Genomic DNA, 21,430 nt, shown 5'->3' on the forward strand with positions numbered 1-21,430 from the left:
GTATACGAGGACAAGGAGGAGCCGAGACGCGGAGGAGTCCTTCCTCCTGGAAGGAGCATCATCTTCGGTTCGGCTGCAGCTTCAAGTGGAAGTCTCCTTGCTTCCTGCCGCATCTTCCGTGCCCGAATCCACATCGTAGTCCCAATCCTCATCCTCCTCCCCTCGTGTTTATCCTGTTGTATCCTCGGCGCCACTCAAGTGGAGTTCTCAGCTTTCTCTCTTCTTTCGCCCCCCCGCCTTGCGGGGCGGTATGCGGCAGGGGGCGTGCTTTGTTGTGGGGTTTAAATATTTTATTGATGTCATTTGGACAATCGACTGCTCGACTCCCCTCGAATGCTCACTTCAGTGCCTCCCGCCTAATCCTGCCTCTCTGGAGTTCTCTTTTTTGCTTACCCTTATCCCTCCAGCATCCATTCCCCTCTTAAGTGCTGTCCTTCGATTGTTATCCTCCCATTCTCCCAATCGGATGGGGTATTCCCTTTTTTAACTTTTTGTGGCTTAAACGATGGAAATCAAATCAAATTTCATGTGCCTCATTTGTGGCAATTACTCGTCGGTTGAGAGGGGGGAAGAGTGAAGAGGGGACTGTGGTCAAAAGGGGAGGAATAACAGTCATTGTGGGGCTAAGATTAACCCACAAGTTGACCACAAAACATGGAAAATATTTATCTTTTTCAATTTTCATAAAGTTATTCCTTCGATTCGCTCTCCTTTCCTCCTTCTTTCTTTTGTGTTTGTGTTTTTGTTGTTTGCCGATAAATTTAACAATTTTCCATTTATGTGCGGGAAATGCACTCACAACTTTTCCACCCCCTTGCCCCTCCGTCCCGCCTCTTTCTCCGCTTTTTTTGTGCGCTTCCTCCTTTAATAAACTCCTGTCTTCCTTTCCTTTTCCTTGGATCTCTGATAAAAAGTATACGGAATGGAGCATGTTCCTCCACAACAAACTTTTTCTTCCACAAACACACACATGTGTGTGCCCCAAATGGGGCATACCCCTTTGCTGTTGCTAGGCGCACTAGGAGCCGTGGACTCTTTTGAAAGAAAAGCCTAAAAGAATGCGAGCGGTGCAGCAGCTGCATCCATTTTGTGGCAGATTCCGAGGGTTTTCCTCGTCGAAAACTTTTCCCACAACAATAGGAAGGCGGGCATCGCATAAAGAGAGCCCGCGGCGGCCTCAATGGGTTAATCATGGTATGGGGGGGATTTTCCTAATGTTTTCCTGCGACCATTTTGCCAAATATTTCCAACGGAATGCCATTTACTTTGGGGCTTAATTTAGTTCTCCAACTATTTCCGTGGGACTCCGACTCTCTCCATATTTTTCGCAGTTTTTCTTCGGTATTTTATGTGCTTGACTTTTTGTTAACTTTACATAAATTTGGTGACATTTTCCCTGCTAGTTTTCCCTGGCTTTCCCTGTGCATTGCGGAAATTGTTTTGAATACTTCATTTCAGCAGTTTTTCCCGAGGATTTATTTATCCTTCTTTCGGCACATTTTTTTCTCTGGCGGAAACTTTCGTTCAAGCAGATTGCAGTTTTTCCGCAAAGTACAAAAAAATAGCAAAAATAATTTCCCTTTTATGCAGATGAGTCCTTCCCTTTTTTTTTTGGTCTCCCTTCTCCTAGTGTCCTTTTTCTGTAGTAATGAAATTGACATCTTGTGTCGCTGTGTCGCGATTTCAAGCTGATTTCCGTTTTTGTTACGTTTCCGTTCTGGTTTCTTTCATTTTCTTTCATTCATTCCTTGTTTCCTCATCAAGTATTTTGGCCTTTTCCTTTTCCCCCCACCCAGTTTTCCGTGAAAACTTCTCTTAATATCCTCGTTGTTGCTGCCGTTCTTCTGGTAGTGTCTTTCAATTCAATTTCCGCGTTCACTTCTGGCTTCTTGCGACCTCTGCTGCCGTCTCTCCCCCTCTTGCAGGCATGCCGCAGCTGAGTGCTGCATTATGGGGCATTTATACTTGTAGCAGCATCACAAATGCAACTTTGATTGAGGCATGGAGCCCCATCTTTTTTTCGGTGGCATGATTAAATTTTGAGCGAGTTCTAAAGAGGAGGACTGCGAATTGAGATACATATGTTGAATTTCTCTATGATAGTTATTTTTTTTCCCATTTCTAAAGAATTTTATAGAATTTAATTATGTAGATCATTCTTGTATATTCTGGATTTAAAAAAAAAATTTCAATAAAATTTCTGATTTCTGATTTTTTATTTTGGTCTTTTCTTTTTGTATTTTTAGTTTTCTTTTTATTGTGGGGATTCCACAAAAATTCGTGATCAAATCTATATTTTCTTGTGGTATTTAGTTTTGGTATTTTCTGGAATTTTTAATTGTGGGGATTGTTAATAAATTCTTTAATAATCTCCATATTGTCTGGTATTTTTCGGGTACTTAGTTTTGTTATTTTCTAGTATTTTGTTTATATATTTTTAGAATTTTTTTATTTTGGGAGTTCCAAATAAACTCTTTAGTATTTAGTTTTGCTATTTTCTAGTATTTTTTAATTGTGGGGATTGTTAATAAATTCTTTATTAATCTCCATATTGTCTGTTATTTTTGCGGTACTTAGTTTTGTTATTTTCTAGTATTTTTTTGTATTATTAGTATTCTTATTGTGGGAGTTCCATATAAACTCTTGATCAACATTTTTGACTTTCTGGTATTTAGTTTTGGTATTTTCTAGTATTTTTTAATTGTGGCGATTTCAAAGAAATTATTTATTAATCTCCATATTTTCTGGTATTTTTCCGGTACTTTTGTTATTTTCTAGTATTTTTTTTTTGGGTTTGATTTTAAATTGTTTGAGGGAATTCTGTAAAATATTTTTTCTGGTAATTTTTGGTTTGTATTTTTTTGTATATTATTCGCAAAGCTTTTCGCCATTCAAATTTCATCTTCCACTCCAGACCTCTATAATTTGGTGTGTGGTACATCCAACCGAGAGAGTTCTTGATTAATAAATCCTTTACTGTTTCTCTACAATCTACCGCTTATTTTGCCCCAGTCATATAATTCTTCGGTCATATAATCGCATTTACAGGAGACAATCATAAACCCCTCAATGCCTACGCCATTGTCCTCTACTGATCATCCACTTCCTGCGCGTTTGGGGATGGGGATGATGCATCATTAACCATGGCAACCCTGTCCCAGTATCCCAGTGCAGCAGTGTCCCATTGTTGTGGCCTTTGGCAATTGTTTGATTAAAAAGCATAATGAAATATGCAGCAGACCAAAGTTTTGCTGCGTTTGTGTTTACGTCATTGAAAATCAAGTGACAAGCCCCCAAAGCACCAACCCCACACCCACCATAGGCATCACACGTCCACATAATAATTAAATTGAATATGGCCATTTTTATGCAATTTTTTACTTGGTTTTTAATGGTTGTTATTGATGTTGGTGTTGCTGCTGCTGCTTCTGAATGGGTGACATTAAAAATGAATAAAATAAAAGTGCATAACGAATAAAATGCGGTCGGGCGTGCAGCCATCGAAAGCCAATTGCTAGAGATCTGTGGCGACACACTGAGGAATGAATAAGAAAAGTCGACGGTTGGAATACCCTGGAGATTCATTGGTTTTGAGGTAGACTTTGACTTTCAGATATTTATTCGATTTATAGTCTAGATCTTTGGTATCTGGAATTTTCAAATATTTTTCTGGTATTTTTAAACTATGGATGAGATAAGCCGATGGTATTTGGTATTTTTTCCAGAGCAGAATTAACCCGATTGATTATTTTTGTATGAGATGTGTAGAAATACATAATTTTAAAATTTCTATTTTTTTTTTTTTTTTTTTTTTTTTTTGTGTCTTTTTTTTCGTTGCAATCCTCATCTTAAAATCATGATAACCTCTCGCCGAAAATGCCAATAAAATACACAAAAAATGGCCCACTGCAAGCAGGTTAATTGTTTATTAATGTTTTGCAGAGTTTCGCGTTTTTTTAATATTGTTAATGTTAATGTTTGGCCAATTGTTTGCACCGGGGCGTTGTTTAATTTGGTTGCTAATTAAGCATTTAACACATCATTTTTATGGCATACTCTGCAGCCTCTGCCGTGCTACCACTACCAATACTTACCCAACCCCCTGCCACTCTCCTGCTTTAGTACTACTCGCTTTCGTTGTGTGTCTTTTTTGGGATTTTTATTTAATTTAATGCCTCAGTTACAACTCATTTTATATGCTTAAATACATGTTACATACGTACATAAGTGTGTGTGGGGGGCTGTATATAATGCTTTATATACGATTATATGTACTGTGTCTGCGTGTGTGTGTTTCTTCACTCGATTCCAAATATATTTCTCATTATTTAACATTGTTTCATTTCATTTAATTTCATTGTTTGTTAATTTGTTAATGTAGTTATAAAGCAACACATTAGTATTCGTTTGTTATTATATTTTTAGCTTACATATGTAAATGTTTAACATCTGGTTTAATCTTTACATTACATATTAAGCCTTTACTTACAAGCTACTTAAATTATTGTATTTTTCTGCTGGCGCTGATGATGCAACAGATATTAATTCTGACTGGAAGAAGACTGGAAGGGTCTGTGCGGGTCTGTTTCGTTCTAAAGCACTTCTCTTTCCGAATACTGTTTCTTTAAGAAAAATTTCTTTGGAAAAATTATAGAAATAAATGCGGTTTTTAGGGGGCTTGGAAGTTTTTGGTATTTTTCTGGTATTTTTTGAATTTTTAATAGTTTATGGAAAATTGAAATAAAAATTCTGGTATTTTTGTTGGTATTTTCCGGTATTTTCAACTTTAAAATAAATTCCCAAAAATGTTTGGCCGCCTTTAAACTACAAAATATATTTAAATTAACCTGCATTTTATACTTAAACATATTCTATGCTCGATATGTGTGTGTGGGTCTATATATCTATATATGTATGTATATATATATTTCATTTGCAATCCTTAAGGCATACGTATCTGTTGTATGTATATTCATGAGTGTTTGTTTTTTCTTGTGTATTGATCAGCGTTTAACGCACAAATATAATATATAGATATCGATGATGGAGATCGTGTGATAGATACATTATACGATCCGATAATCATGTGAAACGATTTCTCAGTTTTGAAGCACAGCATTGAAAGCAAAATGAAATTGCATTTACCCTTGTTCCTATACATAGATTTATATATATAGAGTATTTGTATAGATTGTGATTTGATGGATATACATATGCATATAACAAGCTCTCTCTCTCTCTGTCTGTCTGCCTGGATGTGTGTCTCATACGAGTATATGGGGAAAGGGCGGATCGTAATTAGGGTCTCGGTTCCACTAGTGGTTCTATGCGATTAAATATAGTATTCTCATTTATATGCTAACATTACGTTTGAAGCCTTAGATCTAGTCCCATACCATTGGTTCATAGACTTACACTTACGATAGAGCTAGTAGAACCAACCGCTGACTGGCGGATTGTTAACAAGAATGTTATTGGTAGGAGGAGCGTCATCCACGCAATGGCCTTGGAAGAATTCGCTCCCCTGTTGGCCTCGGAATCCTCTGGATCATTTGCATTGCCATTTCCATTGGCCGCCAATGGATTTTGGGTCTTATCTAGGAAGGATTTTTGTTCAGATAAACCGATTTCATTCAAATTCGATTGATATCTCGTATCTGAATGATGGTGGATGGTGGTAGTGGTGGTGGATCATGGAATGAAATAGAAATCACACAAAGAAGAAGCCAAGGGATAGCATGACATGAGGGGGTTCTCTCAGGGGGGAGTATTTCCTTATCGATAGATGATATGATACTCACTTTTGTCTTGGCCATAACTAGAGCGTTGGCCATCGGATCCGCCATAGGCGTAATTGTTGCCATTGATGCCATTTTCCCTCTCCCAATGGGAATCGGTTGTGCCCGATGATACGGTCGTTGGTGGATAGGAGACTGGAAAAAGAGGGGAAAAGAAGGGGGTTTTTAAAAGGTGATTTTATACAGCATTTACAACATTTTTCTAAATTTTTTATAGGGTTTTAATTACTGGAAATTATATGCCTAAAGATCATGAAAATTAATTTTAAAATCAGGTAAGTGAATGCCAATTGTTGGCTCTCCTTTCTTTCATTATATTCGGTGTGAAATATCATTCAACAATCTGCTTTTCATTTCATTCATTGGCTTTCCATCCATCAATCGTTCATTTACTTTACATTTCCTCGAACCAACAATAAACAAAGATGTATCGGAATATATTTTTGCGTTGCACAAAAAAAGATACTTGTTTTCATAAAATTTACATTTTTCAACTTTGAATTTTCAGCACGTTTGCTCTTTTTTTTATAAAATGTATTTCAAAGTTTATTTGTGTCTTTTTTTATATATGTATGTTTATTTAAATTTTTATTTGTGTCTCTTTGTTGTCTTTTTATTTATTTAAAAATTGTATTCAGTCTACTGTCTTTTTTTGCTTTGTCTCTCTTTTGATTTTTGCATTTCACTCGCTTCATTGGATTATGCAAAATGCTAATTATTTGCCGTCAATATTTCGTATTTCCATTTCCATAATAATGTTTAAAATATGTATGTGTCCTGTCCCTTTGTGTCTCCATCGTTTCGTTTCCATTTTTCAATTTGTTGCAAATTATAATTCGAATGCGAGTCCTGCACAGCTGCACTTTCCACTAAATTACCAAAAACACTGTTTTCATATGCAAAATCGTTTTCCCGAGAAGAGGATGGCCGAAATTCATAATTAATGAAAATATGTCAAATGCCAGAACGCGCCCTCTGATCTCTGACCCCCCCCTAAGCGGTGTGTCATGTGGAAAATATGAAAGAAATTTCAATAGAAAAAAGGGAAATCAGAAATTTCGATGGGCTTAGGTTTTTTTTTACTCTTCTACATTTTTTCTATCTTTCTATCTTTTACGAATGTTATCTTAAAGTTCCACATCCTTGGGCGGAATTCGCCAATCGATAAGTTTAAATTTCTTGAACGAATCCATCACGTAATTAAACGTAAAGACGTGATATTAACTTGCAACTTGAGGCCCCGCACTTGCAACGTACACATACGTGCATACTCGTGTGCCTCATGTGCAAGGCGGACGGCGGGAGGGGGACTCGATCTCCCTTCGAGGCTAAACCCGAGAATCCAGAGGCACAGCCTGGCCAAAAAAAATTCCACACCTTCGGACCAAAAAGGACGTGACTTGATTTTTCACTGGCTTGATTATGGCGCTGCTCAACGACGAGGAGCAACGAGCAGGCAACGCGAACCCCTGCCCCTCTCTGGGGCAGGTTCATTCAAGTCAATTGCGATTCCATGCGGCAGGAGGGGTGGCCATGTGCCCATGTGCCATGTGGCATGTCTGGGATGCCTTGATGGCAATTCGTGGTGAGGCAATTAAGTCACGGACAGTCCTCGGACTATCGTTCGAGATTTCTTTCTTTCCTGGCCACTTTCTGCGTTTCTTTTCGGTTTTTCATTTGGCCTTTGTTTTCGGGGGGTCTAAATGGCTTAGATTTGTCAATTTGTGTTAAGGCCAATGCGGCGATAGTTTTTCAATGCCTCACAGCGTTCCACGAGGCATTGAATGGACTGGGAGACCATTGAGAACTTAATTAGTTGGGATGTGAACTTGCGATTGAAGAAAGTAGAACTTTAAGAAGGAAATTTCAGGCACTTTTCCTCCGCAGCATGCTCTACCATTATCTCAAGATTTTCTCTTGGTTTTTGTGTGTGTTTTCCTTCCATTAAAAATGCATTTGCCTGCAAACATTCTCCCCTTATGCCAATTCCTAATTGCATTTTGAAGTTCTCTCATGTCTCTTCCACTTACCATACAATCGGATAATGCCATCTGTCTCTCCTCTGGGATTCTTGGCCACACATTTGTAGATGCCATCATCGCCGCTGCTGACACTTATGATCGTTAGCTTCATGTGGGTCTTGTAGGCAGGCACGCCTACACTTGATTCAACTCTGAAAATGGCAAAAAAACAAAGGGATTATAAATAAAGGAAGAGTTAGTAAGAAGAATGGCTCTTAAGATAGATTTTTATAGAAGAAAGTCCGAGGGAATTATCTCGAGAATTGAGGAAATCCTTTAAAGAACATCAGGAAAATCTGCCTTTGGTTAGAGATCTCTGTGTTAAACTCTACTTAAGTTAATCTCTCGTTTAAATACAATTTATATTTTTTGGACGCTCACTTGTACTTGTGCGAATCGTGTATGATTGGTCCCTCGCCGCGTGTCCAATAATTGAGTGATGTGGGATGCGCCTCCGTAAAACATTCGATGGTGACATTGAAACCTTCTGGTGCGCCAACCAATTGATGGGGAATGAGCAGCATTGGGGGGACTTGAGGGGAAGATAGAATTGAAGAAAATACATGAGTTAGATGTGGAATTTCTCAGCTTAAAAAATAACTCAAGTCTCCAGAAATCCCTATTTCACTTTCATCATCCCATTTCCCAAATTTGAGGTCAAGTTTTTCTCTTAATTCATTTTCAAACTTTTCAAAGTTTTCCTTCAGCTGTGCCCTCACATTTTTGGTATACATTTTCCATTGCATATATTTCATCAGAGTATGAGATATGTCTAGATTTTTCGCACTAATGTTTTCCCTGGGGTATTTTTTTTGTATGCAAATTTCAGAGCATTTTTTTCCTGCTGATTTTCATTAAAATTGCAAGAAAAAGTCAAGCAAAGTGAGAGAGAGAAAGTTCTTCAACACAAAAAAAAAACAAAACAAAAACAAAAAACTATCCCATGAATAGCATTATTCGGAATACGAATACGAAGATTTCTTATCTTGAAGATACTCGCACTCATTCTGCCCTGCCTGCACCTTTTGTATCTTTGCATCTATAGAAATGCACAGGAAACACCACACTTCTCGCGCATTCGGCGCACATTTTTAATTAAGATATTAAATGGGAAAAAGAAGTGTGGAAAATGGGAAAAAAAAACTGAGGGAAAATGTCACGAAAAGTGGGGACTAATGAACACTCGAGCATTACGGGTTTTTTCATTCAGAATTATTGTCAGTCCACGGCGGAGGAATCTTCATCATCATTAAGTGCCACAATGGAGGTCCTTTCTCCTTCTTTCGTATTTCTCTCGTATTTTTTGTGTGCCTCTGCGGCTGCCTTTACCTTTTGTGGATTTATGTCCACCACGAGATGGCAATTAAGCTGAAGGCTAACACAAAAAAATTGTGTGGCATAAAAAGGTGTGATGGTGAGGAGGGGCAGACCGTCTTCTGTTTGTACCACCAATTGAATTTTTAATCAGCTTTTGGACACAAATTAGCAGGATTTTTTTTCTGCCCTGCTCTTTAGTATTTTTGATGAGGCATGAGCCCCACCCACCTTTAGGGGCTGTGGGGCATAATCCTTTTAATCAAAATACAGCTTAAGTGTGATGAAATGAGCGGCTTAATTAAGTTGTCAAGGGGTTTGGGTCAACGGTCTAGTGTCCACTGTCGAGTGTGGGAGCTGGAAAACCACAAACTTTTATCCTGCGATGATATTTTGATTGGCTGTTTCTTTGGGGATAATATTTTTGTTCCTTTGTTGGAAACAGATTTCTCCAACAATTTGTTAAAACAACTTCTGTGTGACAGCTTGCATACGATGTCCTTTATGTCCTTAAGTCCTGCCAACACACACAGGCACACAGTCGGAGTAGCATACGTCTACGTTTTATTTTTGTGGCGTGCGTTGCTTAACAAGCAGGAAGCAACAAATTCAGTTTCTGTTTCCGTAGTTCTGTTTCTTTCTTCTTCGGTTTTCTATATATGTATACCCCTCGTATGCTCGTATTAGTTCTGACTGCATACTGATTTGTTGCCTCTTTGTGCAACCGAATGGCACAGCACAACATAGAAACACTGGGAAAACTCCCCTCAAGAAAATCAAGGAAAAAAGGCAACATGTGCTACAAACGACCCTTAACCTGGCGCCACTTGTACCAGAGAATCGTCCTGCAACGGCAAAGGAATTTCAAGAAAAAGAGCAAGAAATGGAAATCTTATGGTTTATATGGAGACTAAAGGGTACCCTGTATTAAAGAAAAAATATCTAAAAAATAATCTTAGAAGAAAATAAAGAGGAATTTCTAGGAAGTTTTTTACTTGACATTTATTTCTAAAATAATTTTCCGATTCCAATGAAAGTTGGAATTTAGGTAGATAATATCAGTATCTACAAACATAGCAAAGCAGAGTTTGATATCTTTAAAGCTGTGGATGCTACAAAAAAAGACGGCAGGATATAAAGGATTGTAGGTGGAAATTACTGCTAAAAATTACACTCCATCTTTAGAACACTCTTAGAAAAAGTCAAAAAGGTGGAGCAGTGCTGCCAAAGGAGAATTTTGGAGGAAAAACATACCACAGATTGACTTTCTTTTTTGATCTTGGCTCTAGAAATCAGACGATCAAGTTGAATTTCGGAACATAGGTAGATATTAAAAAGATTTATACTACAACCCAAGAGCATAATGATATCTTTAAAATTGTGGAAACCAAAAGTTTTCCTAGATCATAGACTCAAAAATTCCCAGTTTTCTTAGGGAAAGAAATAAGGAAATGGCTATAAGCACTCAATAATCGATGTTTCTCCACAGTCTACACATTTTTTGAGCCCAAAGATAGATTCCTCTGCCTGTAACTAACCTGCGAAAGAACATATTATACCCTCTTCCGCTATAGATACAGTGTACATGTCTCAGAGTATTTGTAATTTCGTATGCAATGCAGAGATATTTTATATTGATATAATTTCTGTTGATTTCAATCCCCCTCCCAGAGCGAGAGGGCTTAAGCGAAAGAGCTTAAGCGAGAGTCAAGTGGTAGAAATCACCTTGAAGTTCGCTTGTCGTCGTTTTCCTTATTTTCCCATAATTTCCATTCATTTTAATTGCCCTTACAAAAGAAGAGTCCCGCTCAAGTGCTTTTTCCCCTCTGGCACGGGACAAACATTTGTCCCAGGATAACAGCTTCTTTACCACTCCCACTCCCACGGTCTTTTACTCGACTTTTCTTTCGTTTCGTTACGTTTCCGGGCACTGATTTAAATTACAATTGAGTGGCGACAATATTGGTGAAAGGCGGCGGTGGAGGGACTGCCAGCTCTGGAGAAAGGACCCTCGCCAAGCAGCTGCTAAGTGCCACAGACCGAACCCAAGTCGACGGGTGGGCGGGCGTCCGGCCAGGACTTGAGTCAACAATAATTTAGCCCTCCAAACCGATGGCAGAGAAGGTGCACTGGGCACTGGACACTGAGTGACATTTTTTTGCTTCTATAGAAAATTACTGAGAAAAAACTGAGAGCTGCAGAGAAAGAGGAAAAAAAGAGGTGAACTGTCGAGTGTAAACAACTTGAAAATTAGCCGTTAATGAAGCCTCGTTAGAGGGTTCGGGAATCAACGGAGAGATTTGCAGGGAGGATTACCTTCTCTTCCTTTTTTTTTTTATTACTGTTGCAAGTGGCCATTGATTGGGGCACAATGCCATGGAGGGACAATATTTGTGTGGAATTAGTGTGAGACAGTTTTGTGTAAATGGGAAATGACGATGGCATTGACTTGATTGCCGGACAGGATAATGGCAGGAGATGGCGTCTATCCTTGGAGGACAATTGTCTAGAGGAAATAAAGCCTTTTATGGGATTGGAAAAGGCTTAAGGGGATGGGAATTACATTAAGAAAACGTTTGGGTTTATGTTTTGTTGAGAAGATTTGTTATTTTTGTAATAATTTGTATCTATAGGAGTTTCTCCTTTGCCCCAAAGACCGACCTCTAGAGGGTTTGTACATTTTCTTTTCCTGCAATCAATGTATTTTCGTCTTTTCTTCTATGGTTTTTTGTGTGTTTTTGTGTTTGTGTTTGCCACTGGCCGCTGCTGTGTGGTTCTGTGGTGCACACGTGTAATTTGTACTGGAGTTTTTGTGGCAACAAGGACTCCCCCCCACCTTCGTTCCAGTTCGAATGTCAGTTGCGAAAACACACACACAAAAATAGATTTATGCTTGCGGCATTTTTAAGTGACAGCAAACGAGGAAATTTCTGTGACGACTGCGACATGGCTGGTGGCCCCACTGCATCCTTCCTGCCTTGCATACTCCGTGGCGAGCCACGACAGGAGCTTGACAACACATGTGATGTGATGTGATGTGGTGGTGGCTGTCTGTCGCCTGTAATAAATCTTAAAAAACTGCACCAACAGCCAGCGAACGCAGTGATTTGATTTCATCATTTTATGGAGGTTTTTTTCTGCTTGTTTCTTGCTTTGTGCAGCTGTTTCTCTTGCTCGTTTTAAGCCTCAAACTTTGCTGCAGATACAGCTACAAGTGTGGGCTTAAATTGCAAAAATGTTTGAAAAAATGCCAGCAAAAGACTAAGCACAGTGAAGACTCAAAGGCATAGGAAAAGGCAATGAAAATAGGAGCAGAAATATCAGAAAGATACTCCTAAAATGCAAGAGTATCTGTAGTATCAGAAAATACCAGAGATATATTCCTCTTCAAGTTCTGCTGAAGTTTTCTGCCACTTTGTGCCACTGTAGCGCAGAAAACCTTTTCCCAGATTCTCGACTTTAATCCGCTGATCCCTCAAATGGAAATATGAGTGGGAACACACCACAAAAACAAAAAAGGAAGACCGAATTTTAACAGCTAAACAAGTCTTTTGGTCAGGGAAAATAAATGGAAAACTGGATGGAAAAATAAAAAGAACCTCCAACAAAATGACAGATAACCCAAGTTTGTGTTTAGATACATTTCTGGGAGGATACTCCATTGAATGGTTAATGGAAATATGACACAGATTGCTGGATGATTCACTTTATCATTTTGGGGATGACAGGGAAGGATACTTACAGTCGACACTGACTTTGATGCGCTTGGAAACCGTTGGGGGCACGCCATTCGAGGCGATGCACAGGTAGGCGCCCATATCCAAACGGGAGATGCGAGTTATCTCCAAAGTATCGCCCTCCCATTCGTTTACTGAAGAGAGAGAGAGAGAGAGAGAGAGAGAGGAAAAAAAATGGAAAGGACAGTGTTAAATGATTGATGCAGTGCATCGTCCCATTCCCGCCCTTCCATTTGATGCACTTACCTATGTGATTCTTATTGATGGCTATACGGGAGTTATCGTCCCGTTTCCATTTTATAATGGGTCTCGGGCTACCACTCGCCCGACACCTCAGCGAAATATTGGCGCCCTCGCGGACAATCACATCGCTGGAGCTCAGAGAATCATCAATGTTGGGGGGAACTGCAGAGAGAGAGAGGGAGATAGAGAGAGAGATTTGAATTACGGTGACAACGATAATCCTCTTAAATATACATATTTACAATTGAACTTTGGCCTCATGTTTATTCATAACAACCATAATATTAGGGGTTTTCACACAGGAAATTGCTTTTAAAACGAGGCCTCAAAATATTTCTCATTATGAGTGGATAAGGAGCTTATGTTAGAAGATACCCTTTAATTTTAAGCAGATGTTGGTCTCTCTCTTGCAGAATAACAGAATTATACTCTGTGCTACAGTTATAGCCAGTGCCTCCGAAGCCCAGCTTATCTGCTTGAAAGAAAGAGACAGCACTACAAGCACAAAAACAACGCATTTATTTTTGCCTGCTATGGAGATCAGCCGATGCTCAAGCCAACAAAAATTTTTCATAGTCTACTTTATGCTAGTCCTTCGCCTTTGAGCTAAGCAACAACACTTTTGCTCTTACAAGCGCCGGGGCTTGTCGGGGCCGAGGCTTGTCCAAGCCGAGACTTGTCGAAGCCGAGACTTGTCGAAGTCGAACATGCACAAAAGTGATCGTCCCTTCTTTTTGGTCTCGCAGTTGTACCCATTGAATAAAATATTAGTAATGATCAAAAGCAATACATTAACCTGAGTGAAATCTTTATTTCAGGAGTACTGTTGTGTTTGCTCCAGGGCCTCCTGGAAGAACTTAATTTTAATATCAGCCTCTGAAACAATGGGTTTTTCTACAATAAATCTGCAAAATGTAACACAAATTATAGATTTTTAAGGATATCTACAGCTTTGGTTTCCTTTTATTTAGATTTATTTTTATACACCTTTTTTTTAGGGTAAATTGTTAAAACAATTAGTCGGAGAATCATGCGCTTTCAGCTATCAATTTAATTGCGATTTTCATTAGGAACAATTTTGAAGGAAACATGTTAGTTTTTTAATGTAATTTTTTTGCAATTATTTCTTAATTTCTCTCTCTTATTGCCTTCCGTATAAATTCGTATATCTTTGTTTGTGTAAATTTTTTTTAATTAAAAGCATGCGCGCATTCGCGCATTTCCCTTCCACAAATATCGCATGCATTTTTAATAATTTGTTTGTTGTTTGCGAAAGGCAGGGAAAATAATTTCGCCTGTGCAAAGGATACTGGATTCACAGGATTCACTGAACTGTGCTCCACATTTTCGGGTGCCTGGCCGGCCCCGTGCTCTCGGGTCTCGTTCTGGACTCTGGATTGTGGACTCTCTCCCGTTTGGCTTTCTCCTGTTTTCTGTTGTTTTTTCCCTGTGCTTAAAGGCACATAAATTATTTTTTAATTCGCCGCGTATTTGCACAGGATTTTCCGGTGCGATTTTCACTTGCCCTTAGGCCAAACGCTGCTGCCGCCCCGCCCCCGAACCGACCCTCTGGGGAGGCAGCCTCGTCGTTGATTAGATTTTCGCATAAGTTTTTCCCCCTGCCCCCCACTTACCCACAACATTTAGGTAGCCGAACTGCGTTTTGGCCGTCACCGTATTGATCTGGCACATGTAGCGTCCCTTGTCCTCCTCGTGGACATTGTTGATGTGCAGATACCACGTGCGATGCCTGTCGTGCTTGTCGTGCGTGACACTGATCCGTGGATTCCGCGTGATCACGTGATTGTGAACGGTAAGGATAGCACTCTGCTCAAAGTGCATCCATGCTACCTAGAAATAAAATTTAAAAAATTATATCTTATTGTTAGGTATTATATTAATATCTATATACGGTCACACCATCCAAGGGATATAGAATAAAAGAGAATCTTGAAGACAACGCGTGCTTAAGTCTGAGTGTCAATACACTACATAATTGGCGACGAGCATAAAATAAAACGTATTAATATACATACACATGTTAAAAGTGCATATAATATATGAATAGCAACATGACGAAAAATGAAGCACCAACATTCTATCAAATGGCAACAATTGCTGAGTTTTCGCCACACCAAGAAACGTTCTGCATTTGGAAGGAAAAATTCGACATACATTTGTGCGAATTGAATGTGAAAGAGGAAAACACAAAAAAGGCAGTTTTGTTGAAGTCGATCGGTACAGCGGCTTACACTGTACTACATAGTTTGTGCAATCCGGTATCACCCGTATCAAAAGCATACAAAGAATTATGTGAAATTTTAAAAACACACTACACACCACCTACACTCATATTCAGAGAAAGAAAAAAATTTCACATGTCCACAAAAAGTGAAGATGAGACTGTAGCGGAGTGGTATGCTCGAGTTAAACAATTGGCATTGGAATGCAAATTTGGCTCAAATCTGGAAGCGTTTGTATTAAACCAATTTGTGATGAGCCTTCCCAACCCTATATATGAAAGAATATGTGAAGAAGACGAAAATCTAACTCTGGCTGATGCACTCAAGAAGGCGATGATCATGGAGACGAAGATCAGCACAAGGAAGACAGAACACAACGTCAACTACATGCATCAAAAGAACGGGACTAGTCAATGGCAGAGGCAAAGAGGCGAGAACAGAGATCAAGCAAAGAGCAACGGCAGAAGTCATTTCAAGGGCAACCGAAACGTGAGTTACAGAGGCGGCAGAAGCGACGGTGACGGCGACGGCGAAAACGACTGCGACGCTGGCAGAGAAAAGAAGCAGCAGCCATGCACACACTGTGGCTGGCGAAATCATAACTCAAACAATTGCAAGTATAAGGCATGCAAATGTCACAGCTGTGGAAAAATAGGTCACTTGGCGAGCATTTGTAAAAATAAATCAAAAAAATCCGTAAATTATGTATCTCAAACAAAACATGACACCTATTCTGATAATAATTTTGATAATGATAATTATAACTTTTCTATCTATAGCGTTGATACAACCTCAACTAATGGAGTATATTATTTACCTGTAAAAATTGATGGAAACATAACGAAAATTGCTTGCGACACTGGTGCACCGTGCACATTGGTTCCAAAAACATTTTACGAAAGCTTAAATACCAGCAGACCACTTAGAAAATGTCTAGTTCCATATGTAGATTACAATGGAGATTCAATCAAAGTTATTGGTGAGTACGATGCAACGATCGAATATCGAGGTCTAAAAAAACAAATTGTTGTTGTTGTAACCAATGCAGTGAGTCCACCTTTGCTAGGTAGAACATTTTTGAGAGCTTTTAATTTTGAGTTAATGCAGGTGAACAATGTGTACGTAAATTAACCAAATTCTGTAATTACAGAACAGATTAAATCGGAGTTTGCTGAAGTTTTTGAGCCTCGTTTAGGTTCATATACTACGAATACGATATCGTTACTATTAAAAGAAGATGCAAAACCAATATTTTTCAAGCCTAGGTCAGTACCATTAGCATGGAAAGAAAAGATTGAAGTGCAGTTACGAAAATTCATAGATGATGGAATTTTAGAGCAAGTTGTTAGTTCTGAATGGGCAACACCTTTGGTACCGATTTTAAAACCAAACGGTGACATACGAATTTGTGGTGACTATAAGGTTACATTAAACCGGTCTTTAGTCGACGTAAAGTATCCACTACCTCGAATAGACGACATTTTTGCAGCGCTTGAAGGGGGTACACTGTATTCAAAACTTGACCTGTCAAATGCTTACAATCAGCTAAATTTAGATGAGCAATCTCAAAATTTGTGTACTTGGAGCACACATATTGGACTATTGAAAGTTAAACGCTTACCATTTGGTATAAAAACTGCAGCAGCTATTTTTCAAAAAACAATGGAAGGGTTGTTTCAGGGTATGCGAGGAGTTGTGGTTTATCAAGATGACATAACAGTTACAGGACGAGATCTTCAAGAACATATTTCAAACCTAAAAGCTGTACTTAGAAAACTGAAATCAGTTGGACTTAAATTAAATGACAAGAAATGTGAGTTCTTTAAATCCAAAATTTGTTACCTAGGATTTTCAATTGACAGGATAGGACTGAGCAAAAACAATGATAGAGTTGCGAGTGTATTGTTTGCACCGGCTCCGGAAAACGTATCACAGCTTAGAGCTTTCATAGGCATGGTAAATTATTATTCAAAGTTTATCAATAATTTCGCTCAGATAATGAGTCCTTTATATGCATTATTAAAGAAAAATACAAAATTTAATTGGACACGCGAATGTCAGAGTGCATATGAAGAGGTAAAGAAAGAAGTAACTTCTGAACAAGTTTTAGTTCACTACAACCCAGATCAACCGTTAGTATTAACGACTGATGCTAGCAGTCATGCAGTTTCAGGTGTTTTATCACATAAATGCAATGAAGATATCAAACCAATAGCATTTGTATCAAGAGCATTATCCAAAAGCGAGCATAATTACAGTACAATCGAGAAAGAGGCCCTGGCTATAGTGTTCTGTGTAAGTAAATTAAGACAGTATCTTTTAGGAAACAAGTTCATCCTTCGAACAGATCACAAACCATTACTAAGCATATTTGGAGACCTGAAAGGACTTCCATTGATGGCCTCTGCACGAATGCAAAGATGGGCACTGACTTTGTCAGGTTTTCAATATACAGTTGAACACATAAAGGGGACCTTAAATATAGCAGATGGACTCTCAAGAATGCCTCAATGGGAAACGGCTGTACCAAACGAAGACTATAATTACATACATTTTATACAGTCCGAAAAGGTGTTCAAAATTAGCTTCAAAGAAATAGCTCGTGAAACACGACGTGACCCAATATTATCAAAAGTTTGTGAGGCAATTAACACTGGTTCGAAGACAAGATTAAAAGGCAGCGAGTTTTCTGCCTACATCTCTAAAACAAATGAACTTTCAGTGGAATATGATTGTATCTTATGGGGACACAGAGTAGTAATTCCAACCAAACTGAGACAAGCTATTTTAGCAGAATTTCATGCATCGCATTTGGGAATAGTAAAAACCAAAATGTTAGCACGTTCTTATGTGTGGTGGCCTTGCATGGATTCTGAAATTGAGAAATTAATTCGAGATTGTATTCCTTGTCAGGAACTACAATCAAGTCCAGAAAAGAGTCTGTTAATACCGTGGAAATCCACAGGAAAGGCTTGGAGTCGAGTACACATAGACTTTGCAGGACCAATTAGAGGTTTTCATTTATTGGTTATTATAGATTCTTATACAAAATGGGCAGAAGTATTCAAAACGAAGGAAATAACTTCATTGTTTACTATCAACAAGCTTAGAGAAGTATTTTGTCGATATGGTTTACCAGACGTGTTAGTTAGTGACAATGGACGACAGTTTACTTCTGATGATTTTAAAACGTTTATGAAAAACAATGGTGTTAATCACATTTTTACTGCTCCAGGACATCCAGCGACTAATGGTCAAGCAGAAAATTTTGTAAAGACTGTTAAGAAATCACTATATGCAAACATAAAGGCTAATGAAAGACAATATTTTAATACAATTTTAAATAGATTTTTGATCGATTACCGAAATACGATTCATTGTACTACGGGCGAATCTCCTGCTAAATTATTTTTTGGTCGTACACTAAAAACAAGATTTTCGTTGTTAAAACCACCTACGGTCGAAAGCATAATAAATAAAAAACAGACTGAGTGTGTTGTAAATCACAAAGGTAGACGAAGCACAGAATTTTTAAAGGGTCAAAAAGTTATGGTTAGGGACTACAAAAATCCTAACAAAGCAAGCTGGACTCAGGCAACTGTAAAACAACAACTGGGCCCGCGTTCGTATTGTTGTATTTTGGCGAACAATAACAGAGAAATAAAACGTCACCTGGATCAAATTAGAAACCAAAGCACTAACAATCATACATCGCCTAATGCGAAAACACCTGATGTCGAAAGCAATTGTTCAGTAGGTGACAATTCCAAAACCAACAATGAACAAATAGTTTCTCAACCAACACCCACCAGGAGAGAGTTGAGACCACGTGAGGCAGGGAAGGTAGTAAAGCGTATTTAACAATAAAATAATATAAAGAAAGGAACTATGAAATCAAATTATGTACAAATTAAACACTGAAACAAATACTAAACAGATTAAGAAGAAAGAAAAATACGAAATCACATAAATTTTATATACGCTAATTAGATTAAGTACACAAATCAAATTGTTATAAGAAAATAGATTTGTAAATGACATGTATATTAAACATCTAAGGAGAGGCGTGTTAGGTATTATATTAATATCTATATACGGTCACACCATCCAAGGGATATAGAATAAAAGAGAATCTTGAAGACAACGCGTGCTTAAGTCTGAGTGTCAATACACTACACTTATGCATATTTTCTTACGATTTAGTGACCTCTAATCCACACCGCCCCGTATTAGCACTTGTAATGGAAGCTTAAAATATTTAATAACATCGCCCAATGGCATTTTCCGTCCATTCTCCAACTAAACTACACACAAGGACTACATATCCTCAACAATTTTCGCAGCGTCAGCATTCAGAAAAAAAAGTAAATAAAAAAGTGGAAATGGAACGCTTTGGAAAAGGCAGAAAGCGGAAGCGAGAAAATTGCATCATAGTGTCGCATATAAAAATAAACGCAAAACCGGTTACAGGATCCTGTGTATCCTGTGGATGTGTCTGGTGATAGCTCCTATGAATTACATGCATCCTACGATGAAGGAGCAGAAGGAGCAAGAAGTGTGTAGCCTTACTCACAGGAGAACCTGCCACATGGCACTGCCACTATTGCTACTTAAACATGCCATCAGACGACTCTAAGGCTAAAACGAGAGCTAAGGAAAGAGAGAACTTCCCCACTGCACTTTTCCTTTTGGCATTTTCCTCATGCACTGCACGTGCTTGTGTGTAGGTTTTCCCTCTGTGTGCGTGTGTGTGTGTCACTCTCTCTTCCTCATTTACACCTCAATTTGATTCCATTTCCTACTGCGTTCAGACGAGACTATTGAATGGGTTTTCCCGGGTTTTCTTTCGTTTTTTCTTTTCTTTCTTTTTGGTACTAACAAGCCGCTCGCTCGCCCAGTGGATGCGATGATGATGCGATAGGTACTTGAGCTGCAGAGCTTGGAATTTCAGTGTGAAGTGTCCTCTAATGATGCCCCTAGCCAGAGGTCCTGTGTGGCAGCTATCTCTCCTTCTATAAGTTGGTAATTTGATGGGTCGGTCGTCTAGTCGTATCTTTTTGGGATCATCGTCGTGTGGATAATTAATTAGTTGACTTTTCCTCCTTCTCGTCTTATCATCGCGCCTCATTTGCTATGCATTCCACTCTCTCCCCTTCTCCCTGCCTGCCTCCCCTAAACTGCCGTTTGAACACCGTTTTTATGCCAAGTAATCAAATCATTAGCACTCATTACAATCTCCTTAATTAATAAATCATTTCACGTTCCTTTCATGCTTTCCCCTACCCTTGGGGCTCGCTCCTTTCTCCTTTCTCCTCCTTCTGATTCTATTTTCGCGCTAATGATGCATTAAAACTATGCAGCGAGACGCAATGTCAGCACTTTTCAGGGTCTCTCCTTTCGCTGTGTGCATTGAGGGTTTTTTTTTCAATAGATAAATGAATAAAACGGCGAATTTTTATTATTTTTATTTGAGCCAATTTGTGATTTAAGGCGAAAGATTAGTTTTGAAAAGAGAGGCAGGATTTTTGATGGTAATAAAACTTAGGGAAATCTTTATGGGTTCTTAAACCATAATTAGAACTAGAACTCTTAAAGCTTTCAGGAGCCATCGATGGAGGCAAAAATGCAAAAGTCTTACCTTATATGATCCCAGATTCTTAACGGAGCATCCGAGCTTAACATTACGTCCAGCAGGTACAGTTACATTTTCGATGTATTCAGTAAATTCGGGTTCTTCGACAACAGCTGCAAATGAAATAAATTAATAAATAGAAATAGAGACAGCGAATTAATTTAGTGCATAAAATATTTATCCAAATTTTCATTTGATATTTTCATATTTGACTAAGTTGTTCTTTCGGGGGTTCGGGTGGTTTTGGCTGGGTTCCAATGTCAATATGTCATGCATTTGGATTGCATTTTGTATTTTGCATTTTGCATAATCAAATAGACCATAAAAATCAATTATGCGCACAAAATTAATTGTAAAAATGTTTTGTGGAACACATCGCCAAGAGCCATTGTTGGGTTGCAAAAATTCCTTTTGTGGGGCCAGTGGAAAATAATTATTTCAT

The 21,430-nt window shown here is 38.5% G+C and overlaps 1 protein-coding gene across 3 annotated transcripts in view; it reads right to left on the minus strand.

Moving 5' to 3' along the window:
- Positions 1–4,068: 4,068 nt before the first annotated feature.
- LOC108162974 (lachesin) overlaps positions 4,069–21,430 on the minus strand; it is a 28,364-nt gene continuing 11,002 nt past the window's right edge. For 2 of the 3 annotated variants that reach the window (XM_033393688.1, XM_033393687.1), the window contains exons 3-10: positions 20,995–21,101; positions 14,748–14,964; positions 13,117–13,275; positions 12,876–13,004; positions 8,201–8,351; positions 7,829–7,971; positions 5,802–5,933; positions 4,069–5,657 (exon numbers count right to left, since the gene is read on the minus strand). In XM_033393688.1, the coding sequence (XP_033249579.1) occupies positions 5,404–5,657; positions 5,802–5,933; positions 7,829–7,971; positions 8,201–8,351; positions 12,876–13,004; positions 13,117–13,275; positions 14,748–14,964; positions 20,995–21,101 (1,292 nt within the window). In that variant the 3' untranslated portion in view covers positions 4,069–5,403. The remainder of the gene's footprint in view (positions 5,658–5,801; positions 5,934–7,828; positions 7,972–8,200; positions 8,352–12,875; positions 13,005–13,116; positions 13,276–14,747; positions 14,965–20,994; positions 21,102–21,430) is intronic. The other variant, XM_033393689.1, reaches the window with a different exon arrangement.

This window comes from Drosophila miranda, chromosome 4 (assembly GCF_003369915.1).
Source record: "Drosophila miranda strain MSH22 chromosome 4, D.miranda_PacBio2.1, whole genome shotgun sequence".
NCBI classification, from domain to species: Eukaryota; Metazoa; Arthropoda; class Insecta; order Diptera; family Drosophilidae; genus Drosophila; species Drosophila miranda.